Source organism: Pseudorasbora parva, chromosome 23 (assembly GCF_024679245.1).
Source record: "Pseudorasbora parva isolate DD20220531a chromosome 23, ASM2467924v1, whole genome shotgun sequence".
NCBI lineage: Eukaryota > Metazoa > Chordata > Actinopteri > Cypriniformes > Gobionidae > Pseudorasbora > Pseudorasbora parva.
Window position 1 is genome coordinate 16,800,813 of NC_090194.1, and position 24,243 is coordinate 16,825,055.

General features: G+C 35.5%; 1 protein-coding gene across 6 annotated transcripts; it reads right to left on the reverse strand.

Moving 5' to 3' along the window:
• Nucleotides 1-21,936, reverse strand: sh3bp2 (SH3-domain binding protein 2). 6 transcript variants are annotated; one of them, XM_067432923.1, is made up of 13 exons: nucleotides 20,010-20,243; nucleotides 11,282-11,421; nucleotides 10,580-10,682; nucleotides 9,082-9,199; nucleotides 8,896-8,963; nucleotides 8,568-8,653; nucleotides 6,621-6,677; nucleotides 5,948-6,482; nucleotides 4,387-4,495; nucleotides 3,949-4,004; nucleotides 3,659-3,737; nucleotides 2,346-2,405; nucleotides 1-1,719 (listed from the first exon to the last, which is right to left on the reverse strand). In XM_067432923.1, the coding sequence occupies exons 1-13, from the start codon at nucleotides 20,093-20,095 to the stop codon at nucleotides 1,564-1,566; spliced, it is 1,653 nt and encodes a 550-aa protein (XP_067289024.1). In that variant the 5' UTR covers nucleotides 20,096-20,243; the 3' UTR covers nucleotides 1-1,563. The 6 variants fall into 6 exon arrangements, with proteins under 6 accessions (XP_067289024.1, XP_067289022.1, XP_067289025.1 ...); XM_067432921.1 differs by having other exon boundaries at nucleotides 4,387-4,498; XM_067432924.1 differs by lacking the exon at nucleotides 20,010-20,243 and adding an exon at nucleotides 13,843-14,154 and having other exon boundaries at nucleotides 4,387-4,498.
• Between the last annotated feature and the right edge of the window lie 2,307 nt (nucleotides 21,937-24,243).

The window sequence follows — 24,243 nt, forward strand, 5'->3', positions numbered from 1 at the left end:
GTAAACTGTGTCTGAATCCAACATGGCTTTCTGAATATAAATCTAAGACTAGAATGAATGAAACGATTACAGATTTAAAAAAGTACAGGAAACATAGTATTGGCTTGAGACACTGAAATATGGTCATGAATTATGTAATTTGTAAAATAAGCTTTTTATGAAGCCTTTAATGCATTGCTCATTTTGGTTTTCACATAAATTATTACACAAATGGGGCCATTTTTATATCCTGTTTTCATTTTCAGTTTTGCCATTTCTGAAAGCATGCAACTTAACAAATGTAAAAAGATTTGATCATGTGAGATTATTAAATTTGCATACGCAAATAAAATAGGCCTTTTCCAGTGCTAAACGATTTTTATTTTCATTAAAATAAAGTATAATTCACTATACAACTGTGTACAATGTTATAGTGCAAACAATAAAATCTATATCACTTGTTTAATGTACAATATAATACAGCATTTATACAATAAAGTAACACAGATGACCCTTTTTTGTGTTGGAAATAAAACCATGTAAATATATACAATATACATGTTATCTTTCCGAGAAGAAGCCTTGCACAGCAGTTTCTGCAGTTCAGATCCGTCATACTGGCTCATGTGCAGCGCTTGATAACAAAGCTGACTGACATCACTATCACACACATGAATTTTGTGACTTAAACTGTCATTTAACAAGAAGCTTTCATACCTCACAATACATACTTTTTGCATTAAAAGTTAAGCCAATTTGCAGAACCATACCCCCCCCCCCCCATTTTAAAATTCCAATTATCATTACTGTAGTGCAATATTATTAATTTTTTTGGTACTCGGTCTGTGATCGATGATCTGGGCATGTTCTGGACAAGTGTGCAAGGTTAGTGGTTTCAAATCTTTGAAAGTTTTTAGTTTGAGCCACTTAATAGCATTTAAACTAGATATTTGACTGTACCTCATATAACTCCTCCCTCAAATGCCACGTATAACCAATGCAAACTGCGATTACTCACATTACATGTCGGTCAGACGACTCCTGCTTTCTAAGTGAACGATTCTTAGCAAGAATAAGCTGCATTATAGCCTACTATATGTGTATTAATGTACACATTTTCTGTTCAATACTGTTTAATTCACAAGAATTTAAACTAAAACTGGAAGTTCCCCTGAAAATTCCCAAGACGTGTCCATGTGGATTCGCTGGACTTAAATGACCAGTTCATATGCACTCATTTATTATCCATATCATATTCAGAGTAAAACTGACGACTGCACTCAGGTGTGATGATAACTCGAGTCAGTGGAGAGAGCTGCCTGCTGTAGTTTGGTCCAGGGAGAAGCTGACCACTGCTGAGTGAAATGGGTGGAGCTTACGTCCAGCAAGGAGGAGCAAATTTAATTTGGTCCTAATGGGTGGAGCTAGAATATCCAACCACATTTTACCCACACAACTCTATCCCTCCACCCCATTAGACGTCCATAGAGGAGGAGCTGGATGTCCAGGATCTGTCCAGGACAGAGCAGACGCAGGACTGCACAGAGCGGGGTAGGTGTTTCAGCACAGGAGAGGAGGACGATGTCACCTGGGTGCAGAGTAGCCGTAAGGTATACGTAAGCACAGGGAGTAGTTGGGCAGAGAGTTGTTACTGCTGGGCAGTGGGTTGATGTGGTAGTGTTCAACCAGGGCAGATAAAGTAGGGAATGTCAGATCTGTCTCCAGGAAAATCCTGTGGTCCTGCAAATATAAAAGAGAGAGGGGAAATAATAAGAGTATGATCTGTTCCGACATTTTTGGTGAATAATAAGAAATAAACGTTCTTCAGTGGCATTTCCTCGACAGTCATTAGCATTAACATTCCATAGTAGGACAGGATATAAAAGTGCCCCATTAAGCTATGTTTGAAGTCTGTTGTGATTGGTCTACTCTGCTCGGATTGGTCACATGGCCCAGTCTGTTGTGATGGGTCTACTCTGATCTGATTAGTCTGTTGTGATGGGTCTACTCTGATCTGATTAGTCTGTTGTGATGGGTCTACTCTGCTTCGATTGGTCACATGGCACAGTCTGTCATGGGTCTACTCTGCTTTGATTGGTCAAATGCCAACAGTGGCTGAATGTGAAATCGCCCCTAAACCCTCAATCACTATTCCCTAGGTTCATAAGCTTTATTGTTTTACTGGCAAAAACTTTATCCAAAATATTGTTGGTCAAGTTATGTGTCAAATTTAAAACACTATCAGTAAGTATTTTGTCCATGTCCCTTTTTAATAGCGAATCTTCATAAACAACTTTCAGGATGATAAAATTATAAGAGCATACAGTACATGTGTTGTAGATTTAGAGTTCAGGCAAAATACAAACCTCTTCAAAGAGCCTGTAATTTCTGGCTTTGTTTATACCCGTGTCCCAAACAACCAGCACCTGTGTCAAATATAAAAAAAGTGCAAACGTGAATAAACAGATACATTAGATTTGTTTTTAGTTTTTTTATAGGAACATTTTTAATATAAATTAGTGCTGGGCAATCATTTAATCGCGATTAAACGCAGCCAAAATAAAAGTTTGTGTTTACATAATATGTGTGTGTGTGTGTGTGTGTGTGTGTGTGTGTGTACTGTGTTGTAAGAAAATGAACTGTATGTAAGAAATGTATTTCAATAATTCATCAAATGACCCTGATATGTCACTAGACATTATGAAATCACATTAATTTCAAATACTTATATAACTAACAACAGTAGTCCGGCCAGGATATTGTCATTTAAAAGATGTTGTTGCAGCCCTCAACTGATGTTGACATGTTGTGTTTTGGCCTGAAGCTCCGCCCTCCACCTATCTACCAATCAAAGTCAGTAGTGTTTCGGCATCCGGGTTGCCAGATCTGCTCTAGTTACAACAGCTGCAGCTACAAACATTCCTGCTGGATCCTGCAGCCTATCTGGCAATCTCGAGTCAGGGGGGAGAGGGAGAGGGGATACACCACTCTACAGTCATTTGAAAGTGATTGGAGTACCAGTTTTGGCCACAATATTACATACACTTCCTTTAAATATAATGTATATATAAATACACATACATCCATGTATATATTTTAAAAAAAAAATGTTATATTTATATATAAAGATAAATTATATAAATATACAGCATATACATGAAAATAATTATATATATATATATATATATATATATATATATATATATATATATATATATATATATATATATATATATATATATATATATATATATATATATATATAATAAGTATACACATTACACATATATATTATATTAAAAAAAACTTTTATTTTGGATGATTAACTTGATTAACTTGATCGTGATTAACTGATTGCCCAGTACTATACTATAGTACTATATATAGGCTAATCATGTTAATTATGCATAGATGTCCTTAGCATTTTAAGGAACATTTTATATATATATATAATGTTCCTAAAAATGCTAAGGACATCTATGCATAATTAACATGAATAGCCTACAGATTATTATATATTTTGCTTTCTAAATATGGCAAATATATGATATTCTACATATTTTTATTATATTATATAATAATTAAAATAATAAATAATATTTTATTTATAATAAATACATTTTATTATATAATGACATTGAATAACATTATCCCTGAATATGCATAGTGTTGACAGTACCTGTGATGTTTTCCCTGTTCCTGATTTTCGGATGCAGTACAGTCCGTTCTGTGGGCAGTTGTACATCTCCTTAAATATTCTGTAATCAGTAAATTAAGACAAAATGAACAGTGTAGTCAAACAAAATGACGCAACGACTAGATCAGTGGATCTCACCACAAATCTGAGTCGTCAAGCAAAAGCATTCGAAATAAAACTCAAAAAGAGAGAGTGATACAATTTACAGTGCAATTACATTTCCGCTAGAGGGCAGCAATACATAAAAAACGAACCAAAAATATTGAATTTACCTTTCAACATTAAATGTTTCCATAGTGTCCACGAAGACAGAGGAAGGCAACTTCACCTGATGAGAAAAACGTGACCAAATGCATTATTATTGTTATGAGAAAAAAAAGGTAAGATGACCTTCCGGTTTAAAAAAATAACTACCAACAGCAAAAACCAAAAGACCAAAAAACTGATTATTTAATTATGACAAATCCTACACAATCTAATTCGGTTCAACTTGTCATTGAGGAAGTGACACATGTTTTCTTCTGAAATTTTGAAGCTGAAACCACATATTAACAAGCCTTATTAGCTCAAGGAACCAAGCTCAAACACAACACATCCTAAGACTTCCAGGGTTTACACCTGCACCACCTACACATTTAGCGTCATATGCATTGTATTTTATTAAACTGTGCCTTATTAAAAACAGAACGGATAGAGTAAGGTAAACTTACATTTTCATAGTCATCATCGTCCGAGTCTTCAGAAATTCTGCCTGGCACTCGTTTTTTTAAAGGAGTCTCATCTATAGAAGAACGAAAACTTTGTCCCTCTGGTGATGCTCTTCTGAGAAGAAAGGCACAGACAATTTGTATAAATAATTTTCCGGAGTCAAAATATTCCCCAACATAGCTACTTGAGAGTATATATAATATATATATATAATTATACACAGTACACACACATATATTATGTATATTCGTGCAGTTAAATCGATTAATCACATCCAAAATAAAAGTTTGTGTTTAATTATTATTTATATAAACACACACACTCACACACACACACATACACACACACACACACACACACACACACACACACACACACACACACACACACACACACACACACACACACACACACACACACACACACACACACACACACACACACACACACACACGTATATATACACCTATATTTATATATATTGTACATATACAGTTATTAATATTATTTTTTTTTTTTTAATTTTTTCTCTCTCTCTTTCTCTCTTCTCTCTAAGTATTTTTAATTTAAGACTTTTTTGATAACACTACATTAATTAACATCAAAACAACGACAATGAGCAACACTTCCATTACAGAATGTATTAATCTCTTAGTTAATGTTAATCATTTACTAATACAATTATAAGATCAAATGTTGAATCTGTTAACATTAACTGTTTTTATTAACTAACATTAACAAAGGTTAATTAATGCTGTAAAAATGTATTGCTCATTGTTTCATGTTAATTGTGACCCTGGGTCACAAAACTAGTCACAAGTCGCACGGATATATTTGTGGCAATAGCCAACGATACATTAAATGGGTCAAAAATATAGATTTTTCTTTTATGCCATAATTCATTAGGATATTAAAGATCATGTGTCTTACCGTATATATATATATATATATATATATATATATATATATATATATATATATATATATATATATATATATATATATATATATATATATATATATATATATATATATATATATATATATATATATATATATATATATATGTATGTGTGTGTGTGTGTGTGTGTGTGTATTATTATAACATGCATGGCTAAGGACTTCATTTGGACATTTTCTCAATATTTAGATTTAGATTTAGAGTCCAGATTTTCAAATAGTTGCAAATAATACATCTATCAATCAATCAATACATCAATACAATCAATACATCTATGTAAAGCTTTATTCAAATCTCAGTTTCCAAAAAAATGACCCTTATGATTTTGTGGTCCAGGGTCACAATTCATTAATTAATCTTAATAAATAATATGTGTAAAGTGTTACCAATTTTGAATTCTAAATGTTTAAGAATTGTGCGAGTTTCGACATTCCTGCTACTTTGGTCCTCTGACATATTATGTGGTTAAGACTCTCACATATGTGGCTAAAAACTAAGTTACTTCATTTACAGAATGCGGTTGTCGTTCTGTTGTAAACCTGGACTGTGCATGAACACAAATATATCTCAACAAAACACCAAAGCAGACACATGACACTTACTGGAACGAGGGTCTGTTGAGCTTAGGCTTAGGCTTTGGTAATGGTGGCTTGGGTATCTGGCCCAGAGTCCTGTTATTTGGAGAGGAAGACAGGTGAGGCGAGACGGGCCTGTGCTCAGGCGTGGGCTTCACTCCCAGGTGCTGGTTAGAAATTGGTGCTTTAGTTCCAGAGGTCAGAATCACTTTCTGTAAGTTTTCAACGATGGGTAAAGTAGCTGCGGTATTCCCAATGGGTTTCGGCTTCTTCTCGCAAACAGGCATTGTAGAAAACGGGCCTGATGTGGGCTTGAAGCTGTTCGGTGGGGGTAAAGGTGGTATGGGACAAACATGGCCTCTGGTTGACAGGTGTGAGTCTGGTTTATCTAGATGTGGGGCGTATGGTAGAGGCGGAGGAGGACCTTTGGCTGAAGAACACACAGGTTTTTTGAACGGAGGGGGTAATGGAGGTGGAGGTCCTTTCGTGTGGCGGTTATCTTTAAACGGCTGAAAAGGAACAGGGGGTGGTGGGTACGGTGGAGGTGGAACCGTGGGTCGACCTGGAAAAAAAAACATCAAACAGTAATTCCACTGAGTGGGTGTTGTCAAAGGTAGTCTCACTCAATCTCAATACAACTATAGTGCTGTATGGAAATATGACAATCGCTAATATATGCCAAAAAATTACAAGCATTTACCTGCTAATGTTGTCAATCCTTCTTCTTCGTCGCTGTCTTCATCTTGTGTCATATAATCTAAATTAAATTAAATTAAATTTTAATTTATTTAAAAAAATATATTATTTCTTAGAAAAATGTAATTTGTAAAAAAATGTATATGTAATAAAACATTGTATTAAATAAATCGATGAAAAAAAGTAAAAAAAAATCATGTGGTATGACCAACTTGCAGATATATGGAAGTAAAACATGAGATCCTATCATATATGGTGAGAAGGCAATGTTGGTTAAATTAAATTAAATAAAAAATTACATTAAAATGAAATACACTTAAATTAATTTCTCAAGCATGATTTTTTTAAATGTAACTTTTTTGCCATTTATTATTACGTTACAGACTGTAAAAAAACACATTGTTAAATAAAATCAAGTTAAGTATACTATCAATATAATACTTTTTACAGCATTTGTTAATCTTTGTTAATGTAAATAAAATATTGTTCATTGTTTGTTCATGCTTGTTCACGGCGCATTAACTAAATGTTAACAGATACCTTTAATTGTAAAAATATATTAGTAAATGTTGAAAAAAAGGGGTTCAATATAGAACTCTAAAGGGTCCTTGACTCAATTTTATGCCAAACGGCCTCTATATAGGAGAAATGTCATGCTTTCATGTTTAACAGGTATTTTTCTAGTGATAAAGTTTGTTACGAGCTGCATAATTCATAAAACTGAATTAAAATAAAAAATGAATTAAAACAAAATGAATTAGTTAAATCTTAATCCATTTAAAGCGCCTGACGAAACCCTTTAAGGTAAATAGTATTAAAGGGTTAGTTCACCCAAAAGGGAGAATGCTGTCATTAATTCCTCACCCTCATGTTGTTCCGAACCCGTAAGACCTTCGCTCATCTTCAGAAAACAAATCTGAGACATCAATAAAATAGTCCATGTGACTCCAGTGGTTCAACCTTAATATTTTGAAGCGTCGAGAATACTTTTTGTGCCAAACATTAAAAAACAACAACTTTATTCAACTATTTCTTCTAGCCTGTGTCAGACTCTTACGCTGTTGGCGTAGTGTAAACAGTGCAGTGCTTTCTAGTTCTACGGCAGAATGACTCGCGTATGCGTCATGGTGCTCACGTGAGCCGCGTCGGCCAATGGTAAGCCGGCGTTCTGGAAGTGCTGCACTGTTTACACTCCATCAATACAGAAAGAGACAGGCTGACACAAGAAATAGTTGAATAAAGTCGTTATTTTTGTTTGTATACTCATCAGTTTATAAAATTAAAGTTGACCCACTGAAGTCTCATGGACCATTTTAACAATATTTGTACCTTTCTGGCTCTTGAAAGTGTTACCGTAATTAAATTGCTGTCTATGGAGGGGTCAGAAAGCTCTCGGATTTTAACAAATATATCTTAATTAGTGTTCTAAAGATGAACGAAGGCCTTAAGGCTTTAAAATGAAGGGGGTGAGTGATTAATACATTTTTGGGTGAACTAACCCTTTAACTGCTGTGGAAATATTGTTAATTTATATAAATGTAATGTAATTTATATGTACAAATGATACCTTATTGTAAAGTGCATGTTACCAAACATTGCTATATAGTTAAGTAAAATGAAACTATGAAATACTACCATTCAATATTTTTTTAAATGAAAACGTTTTTATATGTATTATAATTAATTTTATATGAACATCGGTTACACTTTATTTTAAGGTGTCCAGTGTAATTATACATTTAAGTACTAAGTATATAACAATTCATGAAATGTGTTTACTAAATGGTTAGGATTGGGAATAGGGTTGCATGTAATTAATCAGAATAGTAAATACTATAGTGACTAAATATAACGTAACAAGGATACTGTAAACATTATATAATAGGTATGTATAATGGTTACAGTCAGTATAAAAGCATAGTGATTTTAAAGCCCTGCATGTCACTCATACCTGCTTCAGGGTCATCTTCAGTAGGATTGATCTCCAGCGGTTCCTCTAACGGCCCATATATGCTTTCAGAATCCAGGTCATCACTACTATTAAAACACAAGACATCCATGAGAAAATTGACTCAGAACACGCGGATGAAGAATTGCATTCACAAGCAGTGATTGAAAGAAAGAGGAAGAGGTGACATGTGTAATGTAAAAAAAGAATTCCAAGAAGAAAAAAAAGGGGGCGGGGGGTAAAACCATGTTTTGTAAGCATAATGTGTGATTCGTACAAAATGTCATTATTGATTGAGCTATTCAGTGGTGTGAGCAGATGGTAGTTTTACCTTGGAATCGGCAAATCTCTTTTATCATTATAAAAGTTGATTTCTTTTCTTAAGTGCCTCATCCATTTCTGTCAGGATTTAAAAAATACACATTTAAGCGGAATTTAGTCTTGCATTTTATTTGAATTGATCAAACAAACAAAAAATATTCTCATAGTTGTGCAATGCAGTCTGGCGTGATCTCACCTTTCTCTCATCTTCACTCGCTGCTGAGAAATACCATGTACGGTGTCTCTTACTGAAGTGGACGATCTTGAAAGGGAAAACGTTGTTAGATGTCGTCTCCTCTGCCGCCCGCAGAACTCTGCAGAGCATACAAAGCAGTGTTTAGAAGCTAAATTGGTGGTGATTTATAAGAATCGTTCATTTTTTGTTTGTAATTTTAATGTACCCTACTCAAAAGTGTCTTTTAATCACATTAAATTAATCAGAAGTGGCAGGAAATATATGTATAAATGTTATAAATGTACTTTTAATCTAAAATGTATCACGGTTTCCACAAACACATTAAGCAGAACAACACTGATAATAATCAGAAATGTTTCTTGAGCATCAAATCATGTGACGCTGAATAATGCTGAAAATTCCAACATGATCTCATGAGAATGCATGAGAATGTATACGCCAAAATGATTTTTTGGGGGGTTGGAGGTTGTTTTGTGCATACTATACTCCATAAAGTGCAAAAAACGGCGTACTATATGCATTCCATGGCATTAATGTACATTTTCGTGTGATTGGGCTCGAAAATTCAGCTTTGACCACAGGAAAAAATTACATTTTAGTATATATTCACATAGAAATCAGTTATTTTAAAAATAATATTTCACAATATTACATTTTGTACTGTATTTTTCAATCAAAATAAATGTAGCCTTGATGAGCAGAAGAAACTTCTTTCAAAAACATTAAAAAACCTTTCTGACCCTAAACTTTTGAACTGGAGTGTTTGTGAATGTAAAGTGTTCATTAAAACACACTTTTTACTGTATCCTTAGTGTCAGATGTATGGCTGTTTCGCATTGTATTTATGACACTAACTGGGTAATAACTAGTACTAACCCTGAACCTACCCCTAAACATAACCCATGTTTTTTACCTTACATTACTCAGTATTTTCTTGTTTAAATATGCTATAAATACATTGAACATGCACATACTGTAAAATAAAGTGCAACCAATATTATAGGTCTTGCTCATCCGCGAATACTCCCTGTGCTCTGCTGTATTAATTTAGAGGGCTATTTTTACCCAAGCACAGCAAGAAAAAGTCACACAATAATTACATGTTCACCATATGGTACTGTCAACCTGCTTAGGAAGAACTACTGCAGAATTCGATGCTCTTTCTGTTACGATGACAATAAACAGAACAAACTACTACATACATGTGAACACTGCCTTGTAACATGTAAAGGAAATACAAAATGAAGGCCAATTCCGTGCAGAATCGAAACTCTTGCACTTAAAAAAAGGTTGCGTGAGGAGCGTACAGCTGTGGACAGGATGTGGCCTGCGATCGTGCCGAGATGGCCACTGGTTAACTTAACATACAGCTTGCCAAACTTATTACAGAGAGGTGGGCTACTGAAACGTTCTCTGTCTGAATGACCACAAATGGCCCAGAACTTCAGCAAATGTTATGTATAAGGGAAACTGATGTGAAATAAGTAAAATAACCAACCTGTTGTAGCCATTAAGGGAGAAAGCTCCTTGCGGTGTGGCAGAAGTACTGCTCTTGAAATAGTAAACACAGCCTTTGTGGATTATAATGAAGCGAAGCGGCCCTGTGGAATTGGCAGACAATCAATATAATTCCTTTCAGAATATACGAATATAAATATATATATATTTATAGAATATATATGGAAAGTAACTGTTTATAGTACTTCAGCATTCATTGCTTAATGGAATATTTTGTAACTCTTTACAATAACGTTCCATTTGTCAACATTAGTTAAAGAGCCCATATTATGCTCATTTACAGGTTCATCATTTTGTTTATGGGCTCTACTAGAATAGGTTTACATGATTTACGTTAAAATAAACATACACCACCATTAAATTACTGGTTAACTGTTGGTAACAAACATTGCATTACCTACAATATTAGCCTAAATATTGAACATTGATCTATAAAGCTGTATAAAACGGTCCTGTCAGTGGGTCCTACTTTTCTGAATGGATGAACTTATGGTCATAATTCCTAAATTATTCCTAAAAGGGATAGTTTACCCCAAAATGAAAATTGTCATTATTTATTCACCATCATGCCATTCCAATTTATTTCTTGCACAAAACAAGATATTTTGAATGTTTCAATACAATAAAAGTGAATGGGGTCCAAACAAACATTTACTTTCCTCGGAGAAGGTGGAAAACTCACATTTTATCAGGCTGAACTGGCTGCCTCCTTTCTTGTGCAGATATCCAGACGAGGTGACTCCTCCCGGCATGGTGAGCAGATTCTGAGCTCCGATAGCCCTCATGGGAACGGGCCAGGAGACTGCTGTAGCAGCCATGTTTCTGTAAGCAGCAGGAAAGGTGATGTTGGTTAGCCTCGTACATGACAATTACCTTACTATAGGGAAGAGCTGGGGTGTCTTACTTCACGATCAGCATGCTGCTGGAGGTGAAAACATATACGCCTACTAAGAACACTCTAGTAATCAAAAACATCCCTACAGCCTCTCATAACACCTGCGGCCCCATGCCTAGGGCTAAATCACAATTGTGCTGAAATTAAGGCCCTGTTTACACTTGGTATTAAGATGCATTTTGGTAGCCTGACACACCAGAGTCTGGGAACTCATCATTGACAGGGTTCAATCCGAGGGGCGGGATAAACAGTCATCTTTCAAACTCCCTCTGCACGCAATTGGATAGCGCTACAACCAACCAAAGCAATGTAAAGAGGAGCTACTTGATAGATTAAACATGCGCCGTATCCGGTCAGCAAAACTCCGAACACATCTTCCCTTCACGAGAAAAGCAGGTGCTGATCATCTGCGTTTCTCTGTATTAACCACGCCCTCTTTAAATATATGACCAATCACACAATAGTTCTCGGACACCCGCCAGAAAAAAGTTCTGCTCAGGCGATGTGTCGAGAACAAGCTGCGAGAACTCCCAAACCTGGGCTGCGAGAACAAAATGACGTCATTTTGTTCTCGCAGCACTGGGAGCGAGAACTTTTTTCTCTGTTCTTGCGGAGTATGTTGAAGCCTTAAGTCTTCCAGAGTCGCAGCCAAAGCCGATTCGAAAGACCGCCGTTCGCCAGCTTCTGTGTTTACTAGTTGCACCCGGAACCTCCGCAACTCTGCCGTCATTACATTTAGCCTGCTCACTGACTCTATACACGATGTGATTGGCCTGACCAGAGTTTGTTTTTTCCAGCTCAGAAGTCTATTGAGAGTTGCTAGACTAAACTCGCGGCAAATTAGATTTGCTGCCACTATGGTGCGTCTAGATTTCTTGGCTAGCATTTTGGATGATCGGATCACAAGCAGATATCTTTTGTCCACTTTCAACCACTTCTGTCTTGATTTTTTCAAAGGGAGGGTCTATGGGTGGGTAAATGTACGTTTTTTTTTTTAGATTTTTCGATCTTATGGACAAAATAATCTTGCGAAATTTACATATGAACACGACTGGAGATTAAAAAAATACAGAGAGCAGCAGCTTTCGTCTGATGGCCGTGAGACCAAACGCTGTTAGGTGCATCTGAGAAATCAGGAATGGTGAGAGAACGTCGCGCTTGCTATTTTTTTCATCTTCAAACCAAACTTGGGTCTTCAGCTGACAGTTTAAATCCTGTATGGCGGCCATTATGTTTACGCTTTAGGTCAGTAGGTGGAGAGTAGACAGTCTTTTGTAGCTGTTCGAACACGTTTGAAAATGAGGGTCTACACTACGAAAGAAATCCAGTCGAATATGTTTTTGACTACCTTTGGAAGTGTTTGAAAATAGACAAGCTCAAAACTTTTTATTCATTACAGAGGATTTCTTATTTAATTTTTCATTTAAAATAATTGTTGGACCAAAAAAATGTCTTGCCCTACTCAGACTCCCTATGGTTAACTAACTAAAGACTAGAAGGCCTGACTACAGATTTTTCAGATAAACATCTTGTAGAATTTATTGTCTGTGATCTTGGTGTAGTTAATCAGATTCATGCTGACATGGCGTTGATGGGCAACCATGGTAAACCTCAAACCATCAGATTCACCCATGCACTGCTGATGTAATAAACCAAAACAAAGTTCCTTCGCAAATAACATCCAATTTTATATTCCTAACACAGATGGCAGCATAGGGGCCAGCATTACATAGTGTACCTTTAATAGGGATGAATTATTTTTGTAGGCCAAAACCCAGAAACAAGTTTGCATCTTTCCATAATTCTGAAGTTGTTGTTTTTTGTTAAATGCCTAAAATAAGGACTGTGATTAACACAGATACCGGTATTTTCAATACTTGAAAATATACTATACTTGCTAACAGTAACACGTGTCTAAATGGGTTGTCGGGGACAAAAAACATCAGTCCCTTAAGGGAGAGGACTTTTGACAATAGGAGTCAAAAAGGTTGAGCAAAACTAAACAATAAACAAAAACCCTTGATATATAAACCGGTAATCCTAGAACCAGACATAACAAATGACAGACATAAGTTAAAAGGGCATGCCTATAAACAAAGTAAGCAAACTCAGTCAAAACATGAAGATGAGTCTATAAACAAGAAAAACATCCATCCAAAGAGACCTGCTATATATCCACAATTTCCAAAGTTAGATCATTCTAGATAATTCATGACTACTTAATCACAGACAGTAATTTGTAATCATAAACACCACATAATTGCACTTCAATTAAGAACCCAACTCCAAACAAACTTCTCCAAACACCCACCTATCCCATGATCTTCAATCTGCTCCCTCATGCTTACCTTCTGCTGACGCATCTGCTGATACTCTGCACCGCTGGACTCTCTCTGAACATATTGCCAGAAGAGACTAGCGATCCCTAAGAGCTTTAGGACATACTCGTCTCAACCACAAAATGTCCAAGCCTCCAGGAAAAACCTTGCATCTGCCCAGGACATTGAAAGGACAGGAAACTCTACATTTCCTTTGGAAAGTTCGAGCCCCTCCTGGGCTGTCGAGCGCACAGCGGAATTTGCTTATCCGGCGCGTAATGCTGGATGTCTGAGTGCAAGTCAGCAGATATAGATGGGAAAGGAGGAAAGTCCTTCTAACTCTGGGTGGAGTGGCGAGATTAGAATCCCATGGGACAATTGTGACCAAAATGAGAAGTCTAATGGTAGCATAGTGCATCTCATCATGACATTATAATATCCAACCAAAGAATTATGGTTCAGGAGCGAGCTTGTGGCAAGAGCATCCTATTTTTAGGAGTTAAGTAGAAGTTTAGTATGGCACTGTCAGCAAAGTGCTCTTGACCTTCTTACAGACTTAATTTTAAGGAAATTAAAAGAACTACTGGCTGTAAGCAGATCGTACAAAAACATACAAATTAGCCAACAAATCAACAAAACGTAAAAAGTAGTTACAAGCCAGCCTCACTATTACTATTTGAACATCCTCTTGACCCAAAATATTAAAAAGGCTGCATAACTGATCCTGCACTGTGCTGCGCCAAAACAAAAAATCTTTTTTAAAATCTAATTTTATAGGCAAATTCTCTAAAAATCTTGTGCACTTTAATCTTTGTATTTGTTTAGTTTCAAAAAACTTTTTATTATAATTTTTTAACAAAAGTTTAAGTTTAATTTTGTTGTACATAACATTTCCCTACTCTTCTTTACACATGTTTGATCTATTTTAAAAAATATCATGAATTATTAAATCATAAATAATCATTTTTGACAAGCTCTAAAAAAGCAATAAAAGCTCAAGCTCAAAAAATAAAAAAAATTGTAATCATAAATAAAAACAAGTCTTTTTTTTATTTATGGGGACAAAAATGAGCATCATGTCATCAACCCAACTTGCTTTTTTCCCCTGAGTTTTGTGCTTTTATATCCAAAACCTTTTCTCATCAACATATTTGGCTCAACATATTACAACACAATGTTATGATGGCGTCAGCGGAAAAGTCAAGTGCAGAGCAAGTTATTACATTATTGATAGAAGATTAATCATAAAGTATTTATATCTTTGGAATAGTATTATATATAATGGACACGCCATAGTAAATGTAAAGCAATGGGCTTGATATTTTGCTTACATTATGCATGTCCATGTGATACATTTCATTTCCAACATAAGGAAAAAAGCTTTTTTTTAGTAGCCAATTACTCAGAATGAACCAGCAATGCCCTGCTACTGCAAACAAACACATGGGTGGCTCTAAGCTATGAAGTATTAAATCTTAAATCTCAGAAAAAAACATCAATGATAATTTGGCATGGGATAGTCATGCTCTATAGGAACAGTAAGCAAAAAGCTGGGTTGGGTGGGGAAAAATTCAGGCTTATTCTATTTAACAACTTCCTGATTCCACTGTTTGAAATGTAACTCCATGTGCTGCTTAGCATGAAGTGCTAGGAGGTCAAACACAGTTTACAAGTTAATTTATGTTTTAAATGTAATGTGAATTTTAGAGGGTAAGAATGTAGCACAGATCTTGATTATACATTGGGAATTGTTTCGATCATTTAAATGCCAGAATAGAGCCGCATGGTTGGAGAATCCTTTTTTTTTTATCCATATAGATAAAAGAAAACATATTTAGCAATTTTCCCGACCCACATTGTTATGATGACATCACAGGAATCACAGGGAGAACAAGTTATTACATTTTGATTAAAGATATTTAATAGAATAGCAAGACTGGTGATTTGCATCTGTAAAATGAATAGTATCAATTTCCTCTAAAAGCAATATATTATATCATACCTCAGTGGTGTGTCAGAGTTTCCACACACGATTGTTTACTGGTTGTGACATTTAAACAATGTTTCCATCCGCAGGAGTCAGTGACCAGAACCTGGTCTAAAAGGGTTAGCTCACAAAAAATGAAAATTTTAAATCATTAATGACTCACCCTAATGTCGTTCCACACCCGTAAGACCTCCGTTCATCTTCAGAAAACAGTTTAAGATATTTTATATTTAGTCCGAGAGCATATGCAAGTGTATACACACTATACTGTCCATGTCCAGAAAGAGAATAAAAACAAAGTAGTCCATCAATGTAGTCCATGTGACATCAGTTAGTTAATTAGAATCTCTTGAAGCATCCAAAATACATTTTGGTCCAAAAATCACAAAAACTACGACTTTATTCAGCATTTTCTTCTCTTCCGCATTTGTTTTCAAACCTCAAATAAAGGTTCAAACGGTCATGAATCAGCGGATTGAGACATGATTCGGATCGCGTGTCAAACTGTCAAACTGCTGAAATCACGTGACATTGGCGATCCGAATCATGAATCGATACGCTGATTCATTACCGTTTGAATCTTTATTTGAGGTTTGAAAACAAAACCGAAAGAGAAGACAATGCTGAATAAAGTCATAGTTTTTGTGATTTTTGGACCAAAATGTATTTTCGATGCTTCAAGAGATTCTAACTAACTAACTGATGTCACATATGGACTACTTTGATGATGTTTTTATTCCCTTTCTGGACATGGACAGTATAGTGTGCATACACTTACATACGCTCTCGGACTAAATATAAAATATCTTAAACTGTGTTCAGAAGATGAACGGAGGTCTTACGGGTGTGGAACGACATTAGGGTGAGTCATTAATGACATCAATTTTATTTTTGGGTGAACTAACCCTTTAAAGAGAGGGTGAATATGTAAGGGATAATCAAAAGCTAGGAAGAGCTAGAGGTAGCAGATCTGAAGATGCTGAGGTTCTCTTTGGGAGTGACTAGGATAGATAGGATCAGGAATGAGTAAATCAAATGGAACAGCACATGTGAGATGCTTTGGAGACAAAGTAAGAGAGGCCAGGCTGAGATGGTTCGGATATGTTCAGAGGAGAGAGAGTGAATATATCAGTAAAAGGATGCTGAGGTTAGAGCTGCCAGGCAGGAGGTCAAGAGGAAGACCAAAGAGGAGGTTTATGGATGTAGTGAAGGAGGACATGAAGGTAGTCGTTCTGAGAGAAGAGGATACGGAGGATAGGATTAGATGGAGGCAGATGATTCGCTGTGGCGACCTCTGAAGGGAACAGCAGAAAGAAAAAGAAGAAGAAGAAGAAGAAGAATCGATCGCTAGATATGCATTAAACCATTTTAATGCACGACATGGAGGCAAACAACCTCGGCAAACAACCGCCCAACGCGACCAAAACAACCTAAACTGAATGCCGAAAGCCACTTTAAACTAATTGGATAAATACCAAATCAACTAGACAATTTTGATAGAAGAATGGCAGTTCATCAGCGTTAAACAAAGTCAACAGATAGTTAACATGCTCAGATATCTTCACTTTTGACTGTAAGTGGTACAAATGTGTTACTCAAGCTCAATTGTGATAGCTAGTCACCAGTGTCAGCTTTTCTAGTCTGGTTTGATCTTTAGTCAGAGTGTAAGTCCTGCTTAAAAACTAGAACAAGGTTTTAAATGTTGTTAGCACAGCTAATATCACATGAAAGAACATGTCATGAACATTTTAATGAACATGTCAGTCACACTGTCTCGTCCTGTCAACTTGTGTGATCACACTAGTGAAATTTCCATTGTCTATTGCACATCTCTCCGAAAACACTTTCAAACCAAGCAGCTTTCTGTTGGTAAATGTGGCAAATATATCTATGAACAGCTTAACTTGTTGTGAAATCTGTGTTTGGAAATCTTCTGCTCTCACGTGAAATTTGCATGTATTCAAATGGCTGTATTTTGCCTGAAAAAAATCACCAAACAACGTTTGCCTGCACCTGAATGGGTAGTTCTTTCACAAAATGGACTTTCTGCTGCTACACAAGGTTCTCGCTGAGAGGACCGTTTCCCTTTTATAACTATGTTACAAACCAAAGGTAAGAAAAGAATCTGTGGGCAGCTGCTGTAATTATTTTTACTCTGCACGTACTTCTTTCCCTCATTTCCTGTCGTCTAATACACTTCACTTAAAAAACAGCTTGAGTCCTGTAACACAGCCTCCATCAAACAATGAACTTTCTTTCAAACATCTGCCCACATATTAGTCAAACAACATTTCATAGACTACTGGATGTGCGCCCACATTATAATGTGGAGGAATGCAAGTGTATCCTGTCTAAAAAGGTCATGTAAACACCTTGTACATGAGGTAGGAGTGTAGTGGTAAAAGGTGTAATGTAACATCCATATTGCGGCCTTGAGATTGGCCAGGGGGTTTTCCCTGCAATTCACTGCATAAATCCTTATGAATGAAAAACACGTCTGAAATATGTTTTCACATCTGCAACCTAAATTTGACCAGAGACACATGATTAGAGTTAAACTTCAGATTATATGTAACCTGTGCTGACAAAATGAGTTGGAATGCGCATGGGCTAATTACGATTGGTCGAATTTGAAGTTTTCACAATTTTTTTTTCCAAATAGTAATTAAACAACTAAAATAATTTTTATTTGGACTTTTTCTGAGAGGTGTACCTTCCCAAATCTTTCATTTTGTTTTAATAATCCATGAAAAATTGCTTTTCTCTGCTCGCTTCTCGATGAATGCCCTTTCCCCTCAACACAAGTTTGGTATTGTTGTAAGCGCAGGATTACAACTTTGTTAATATTCATAGCGAATTATTGATGGCATGAGTCTGAACCAGTGAAATGTGATTTTCAAAACGATCTTACTTGCGCTGACTGACTTGTGTGTGAGTAATACGCCTCCTGGTATACACCCACCTATCTCCTGGTATACACATATACACAGAATTACAATATTTCAAAGTATTCACGCAAACATTATCTGTTTTGTCTTAAGCGAACGTTTGGTTAACTGTTGGGGAAAAACATCTGATGTGTAACTTTAGATTTGTACGATACTTTAGGTTTTAATATATAGGCTGTCTGTCTCATTTATGTTAATCAATTGCGGTATCATGAAAAAAAAGTTGAATCAATATTTCTCCTATGGTTTTGACTTGGTGTGTGCCAAATTTTGTTATCACTGTAAAAAAAAATTGTTGTTTTTTGTTGGTTTAACTTAAAAAAGTAAGTAACCTAGTTGCCTTAAAATTTTGAGTTTATTGAAATTAAAAATTTGAGTTGATACAATGAAGGAAATTTGTTTAATATAATTCTAATAAATAGAAACTCAAAATATTATTGTATCTGAACCACATAAAACTGGCACTTTTTGGCATGTTTCACTGCGTCATCAGTGAAAATAAAACACACAATTACCCAATATGCTTACAAAATCTTTTAATAATATTTTAATAAAAGTAGTTGAATCTCAAAAAATGTTCATTATATTAACTCAAAATTTTAATTTCAATGAACTCAAAATTTTAAGGCAACCAGGGAACTTTTTTTCTAAATAATTTTTTACATTGCAGTGATTTTAAGGTATGTTTGCTTGATGGTTTTGTTTTGGAATATTTAACTGGATTTGTCTCAAAACTGACTCGACTCTATCGACTTCAAACGTGTAGCGTAATTTCTTTGTCTGATTCCAACTAATCATACATCATTTTGAAGGTTTTTTAAAAGAGAATGTGAAAATAACTCATTTTTGCTCATTGTGACCCATTATGCCAGCATGAGTCATATATGCAGACAACACTCATAGGTAGAACTGTATTCTTCACTTCATTCCACTACCACAAACTACCCACCTTCTCAATGTACGTCTTACAAATGGCAAGAAATCAATGATTCCCATTTACTTTCTTAATACACATGGTCTACCACGGTACTAGCTCACAATACTGTGTAACCCCCAAACTTGTGGGAATTACTTTCACTTTTTTGTTGTCGCAACATTGCGACTGAAGTATGAGTTGAATCAACAAGACGTTTAGACGTGAAATTGGCAGCAAATAAATTGATAACAAAATACTTTTTCATAAATCAATGTTGTTGCAGACATTAGGATGGATTTCTAAGAAGACTACAAAGACACCAAGGTGAAGAAACCCGCATACTTACTTGTTACAGAGATCTCGGATGCACATCTTCGCATTCGACTTTTGTAAATGACTGAAGGAGCGCTTATTTTTCACCGAAAGAGCCATTCGTACTGGCAGGTATTTGTCACCATGTTTTACTAGTTGAAGTTTAGCGTACAGTCGTAAGTTTAATGAGTTAGTTGAGGGTTCAGGCAAGCCTCATAGAGCGGAGATCTCAGGCTTATGCACAGTGCAAGTCATTTCCTCTCGGGGCCCACACTGTCGTGCTCTTTTTCTGTGTCACCAAGTCACTTCCTTTTGTTTGGTGTATGGACAAACTGATTGGCCGAAGTTCTCAGGACTTGAGTTCACTGGCAGGGACTTTCCACCTCTTTTAACACGAAATTACGTCGTCAAGACTGCTTCTCAGACAAACTTGCAACAGTGTCTGTTGATTTCTAGAAATATCTCAAAGCTCATTTGTAGGACACTATGTTGATTAATGTAGTAAATGACCTATACCGCTACCAATGCCTAAAAAAGATCTTTTTGTTTGAAACTTAATAGTTTCATCATGGTTGATAGTAATCCTAAATACTAAATGTGTAACTTTGATGTATACCTCTTCTGAAACTTCTTCTGCTGCATGAATGTTACCTCAAATGTGTCCTTTTTCTTTTCTAATTAATCAGATTGTCATGAGATTGACAATTTTCATGAGAATTGGCAATAAAATCCTTTAGTATTACACTGAATTAAAGGTCCTACCCAAATCTTGGGTCAGAAAATCTTTGACCAATTAGCATAACATAGTACTAATGCCTTATAGCGGTGCATTTTAAAAGAAAAAAGTTTGCATTTACATTTTGAACACCAGCCTTTAGTCAAATATGGTCAGCTTCCTGAAACTGAGGTAAATAGAGGTTTTTATCCAACAGGTAAACAAAGTGTTTTCTTACTTCCTTATTACATGAACACAGCTGTCTAAATAATATCCACAGAACTACAAAAACTCTGAGCATGAGACACAGATCAGAATGTGTAACATGATATTGAGCAAACTTTTTTGCATTAGACATAACAAAGATTTACAATTCAGGTACCTCAGTTATTTTGAAAAGTGTAACCATAAAGTTGCTAAAATACTACATTTAATATTTCAAACTCAACATGTATTGTAAAAAGCGCTAAATAATAGTATATACGACACTCAACAAAATCAACCTGATCCTCTTCAAACCATACTAAAACGGCAAATAATACTTGATGTACATATTTCAAAACCACTACGTTATTCCATAATTATTTGAATACACTAAAATATTGTTACTATTAGTAGCATTGCACCTACAAGTCAGCTTACTCTTATTAGAGTATTAGTTGAGTATAAGTACACAGGTATAAGTTACTTATAGTCAGTAGAATGTTTGTTGGCGGAGACTAAAAATGAAGTGTTAGCAGATATTATGTAGACAGTCTACTAATATTCTAATGACGGCTAGTTGACATGTGTAGTACCTTATATACTTATAGTCAACAGAATATCTAAAGGGACCACTGAAATAAAGTGTTACCCTGCCAATTTTTAATGCAGGCACTACATTTACTATTGACAATATAACCCAAGTCTTTGGTTTCATTTAGGAAAGGAAAGTGTGGCTTCTACATCATCCTCTAAATATAAAAATGAGCAGAAATCCCCTGATAGAGGATGTGAACTCAAACAAGTTCCTTCTCTTTTTCATCTAATCGATGGGATGTACAGAAATTACGCTGCCTCTTCTGATTCCCATGATCAACCACAATATTTGAACTCAAAAACAAAATCTGTAAAACGTCAATTAACACATAGACCTTGCAGGCAACATGATGATGAATTTGTTATAAAATAATAAAAGGACTTACCCATTGAGATTATCTAATGGAGGTCTGGCATGTACGCTTACTTTAAGTGGTTAGTAGTGAGCACAAGTCTACTTCCTCTCTGCTGCACTTGAAAATGCTATTCATGATCCTCCCATTTACAACTCTGCCTTTTTTTCTATTGCTCCCCTGGTGAAAAAAAGTATACTTTATTGTATTTCAAATATATTCCCTTTCCAATATATACTAAACATTTTTTTTACCATCTTCAAATATATAATAAGTATATTAGCATCATATTTTCACAATACAACTTTTAATGCACTTTAAAATAATTGTATTTTTCTGAATTTTCTGAAATTATACTCAAAATGAAAAGTCTGTATTTTTTAAAGTGTGCTTATTTGAACATTACTTTAACTAAATTGTCACTGTAACAATAATGCACTGAAAGTATATTTTAAAAATACTTTATTTAATATCCTGAAGTTGTAGTATATTTGAAGTTAAATTTTAAAAGTTAGTTTACTTAGTCATGCTTGGAATTCACTTCCTTACATTATTGCATATTACTTTCAGAAAGTGTTAATGTATGACTAATGCATTAAAAGTGCATTTTTAAATATATGCAGTGTAATTAGCTACTGTAGGTGTGCTTTAAGAGTAAAGTTTAAAAAAAAAAGTTTATACTGTTGTCTGAAGTCAACGTTTGTGTAGTTTTTACATTCAAAAACATCATAATAAATAAATAATAGGCTATTTTCTACCCTGGATTTGAGGCTGTCTCCTGCACGTCTGGTTTTTATGGGCATGCTGCACTGAAGACTTGGAAGTAAACGCCCACGGCTAGGATTGGATAAGATTTGCATATTTAATGAGCTTTGGCTCCCCTGTCAGTACGCGTGAGGGATTGTTTTGAAAGCGTGTGGGGAAACCAGAAGAATCGCCCACAGGGTTCGCAAAATGTCTTTATCTAACAAACAATGATTTATCTCTCATCCACCTGCAATTGATTGGAATGTTATTTTTTATTACTTGGTGCTGATCAGTGCATATAAGCGAGAACCGTGCATCACACACACACACGCACACACACACATACCAAGTACGTTGCAGACAGTGTGACCAAAACTTCGGCGATTGTATTTTTTCCTTCAAATATCAAGTCAAGAGAGTGAACAACGCACACCAAGAAAGGAATGTTATTTCACTAAGATAGCCATACATGTCCAAGTCTGATCCTGAATCGCAATGAAACAACAACACCATAAATAAAGGATTCTTCAGCCTTTGACAGCGTGCTAAGGTATGTTCTGTTAGACACTTAAGCCTATACACACAATATCAAATGATCTGTAACAATGCAATACTATCACATAAAAAAACTGTTTTACTCACATTAGTGTGTTGCTTCATTGATTCATTCCTTCATTCATTCATTTACTCCTTCATTCATTCATTCATTCATTTATTTGTGTAATCTCATCTTGTCTGCAAAGCCAGTCTCTTGTTTACTAACAAATCCGTGGTGAAATGAAGGAACAAACGCGCAATGTCTTCCCCACATGAGTTGGATATTCAAGTTTATCCACGCATTCATAATATCAAATAAAGCTTATGCTGCATGTTTATTGCTTAGAAGTTGGATCCGGTTTAGCTCTATGTAGGCCTATGTCATGTCAGGCATGAGTCGGTGGGCGGGGTTACAGAATCAGGCGTTGTTCTTATTCTGTCAAGGTGGTGTTTCACCATACACTAACGTCAAGGTGTGGCATATTAAAGCTGATAAAAGCTTTTCTTTGACAAACAAGGAAGTTTTCATCTCTAAAACTTCCAGGATATTCTTATATTACCATGACCTTTTATATATCAAAAGGTCAAAGGAAAGTTAATTTCTTAATTCATGACCATTTTAATAAGATTACACTGGCAGAGAAGAATCATGTAACAATCACACACAAAAATGAGTTGAGTACTTCAGTCTGATGAATTCAAAACTTCAACTTGGTCTATGACCAGTCAGATTTTGTTGCTCACTGCCTGCAGCTGTTCAGAGTCTCTCTCTCTCTCTCTCTCTCTCTCTCTCTCTCTCTCTCTCTCTCTCTCTCTCTCTCTCTCTCTCTCTCTCTCTCTCTCTCTCTCTCTCTCTCTCTCTCTCTCTCTCTCTCTCTCTCTCTCTCTCTCTCTCTCTCTCTCTCACTGGAGGTTTGCAGGTGTACAATGTCGCCATACATTATTTATTTAATAAAACATTGAAAGTAGAAAGTACATAGGACCAGGAGTGTATTCCAGAAAGCAAGGTTAACTTACCTTCACATACCCTAAACTCCCAGTTGATTTACCCAAACCTGGCTTACTTAAGGTATTGTGGTTCCAAAAACATGTCCGTGAGTAAGTTCAGCCAACTCAGA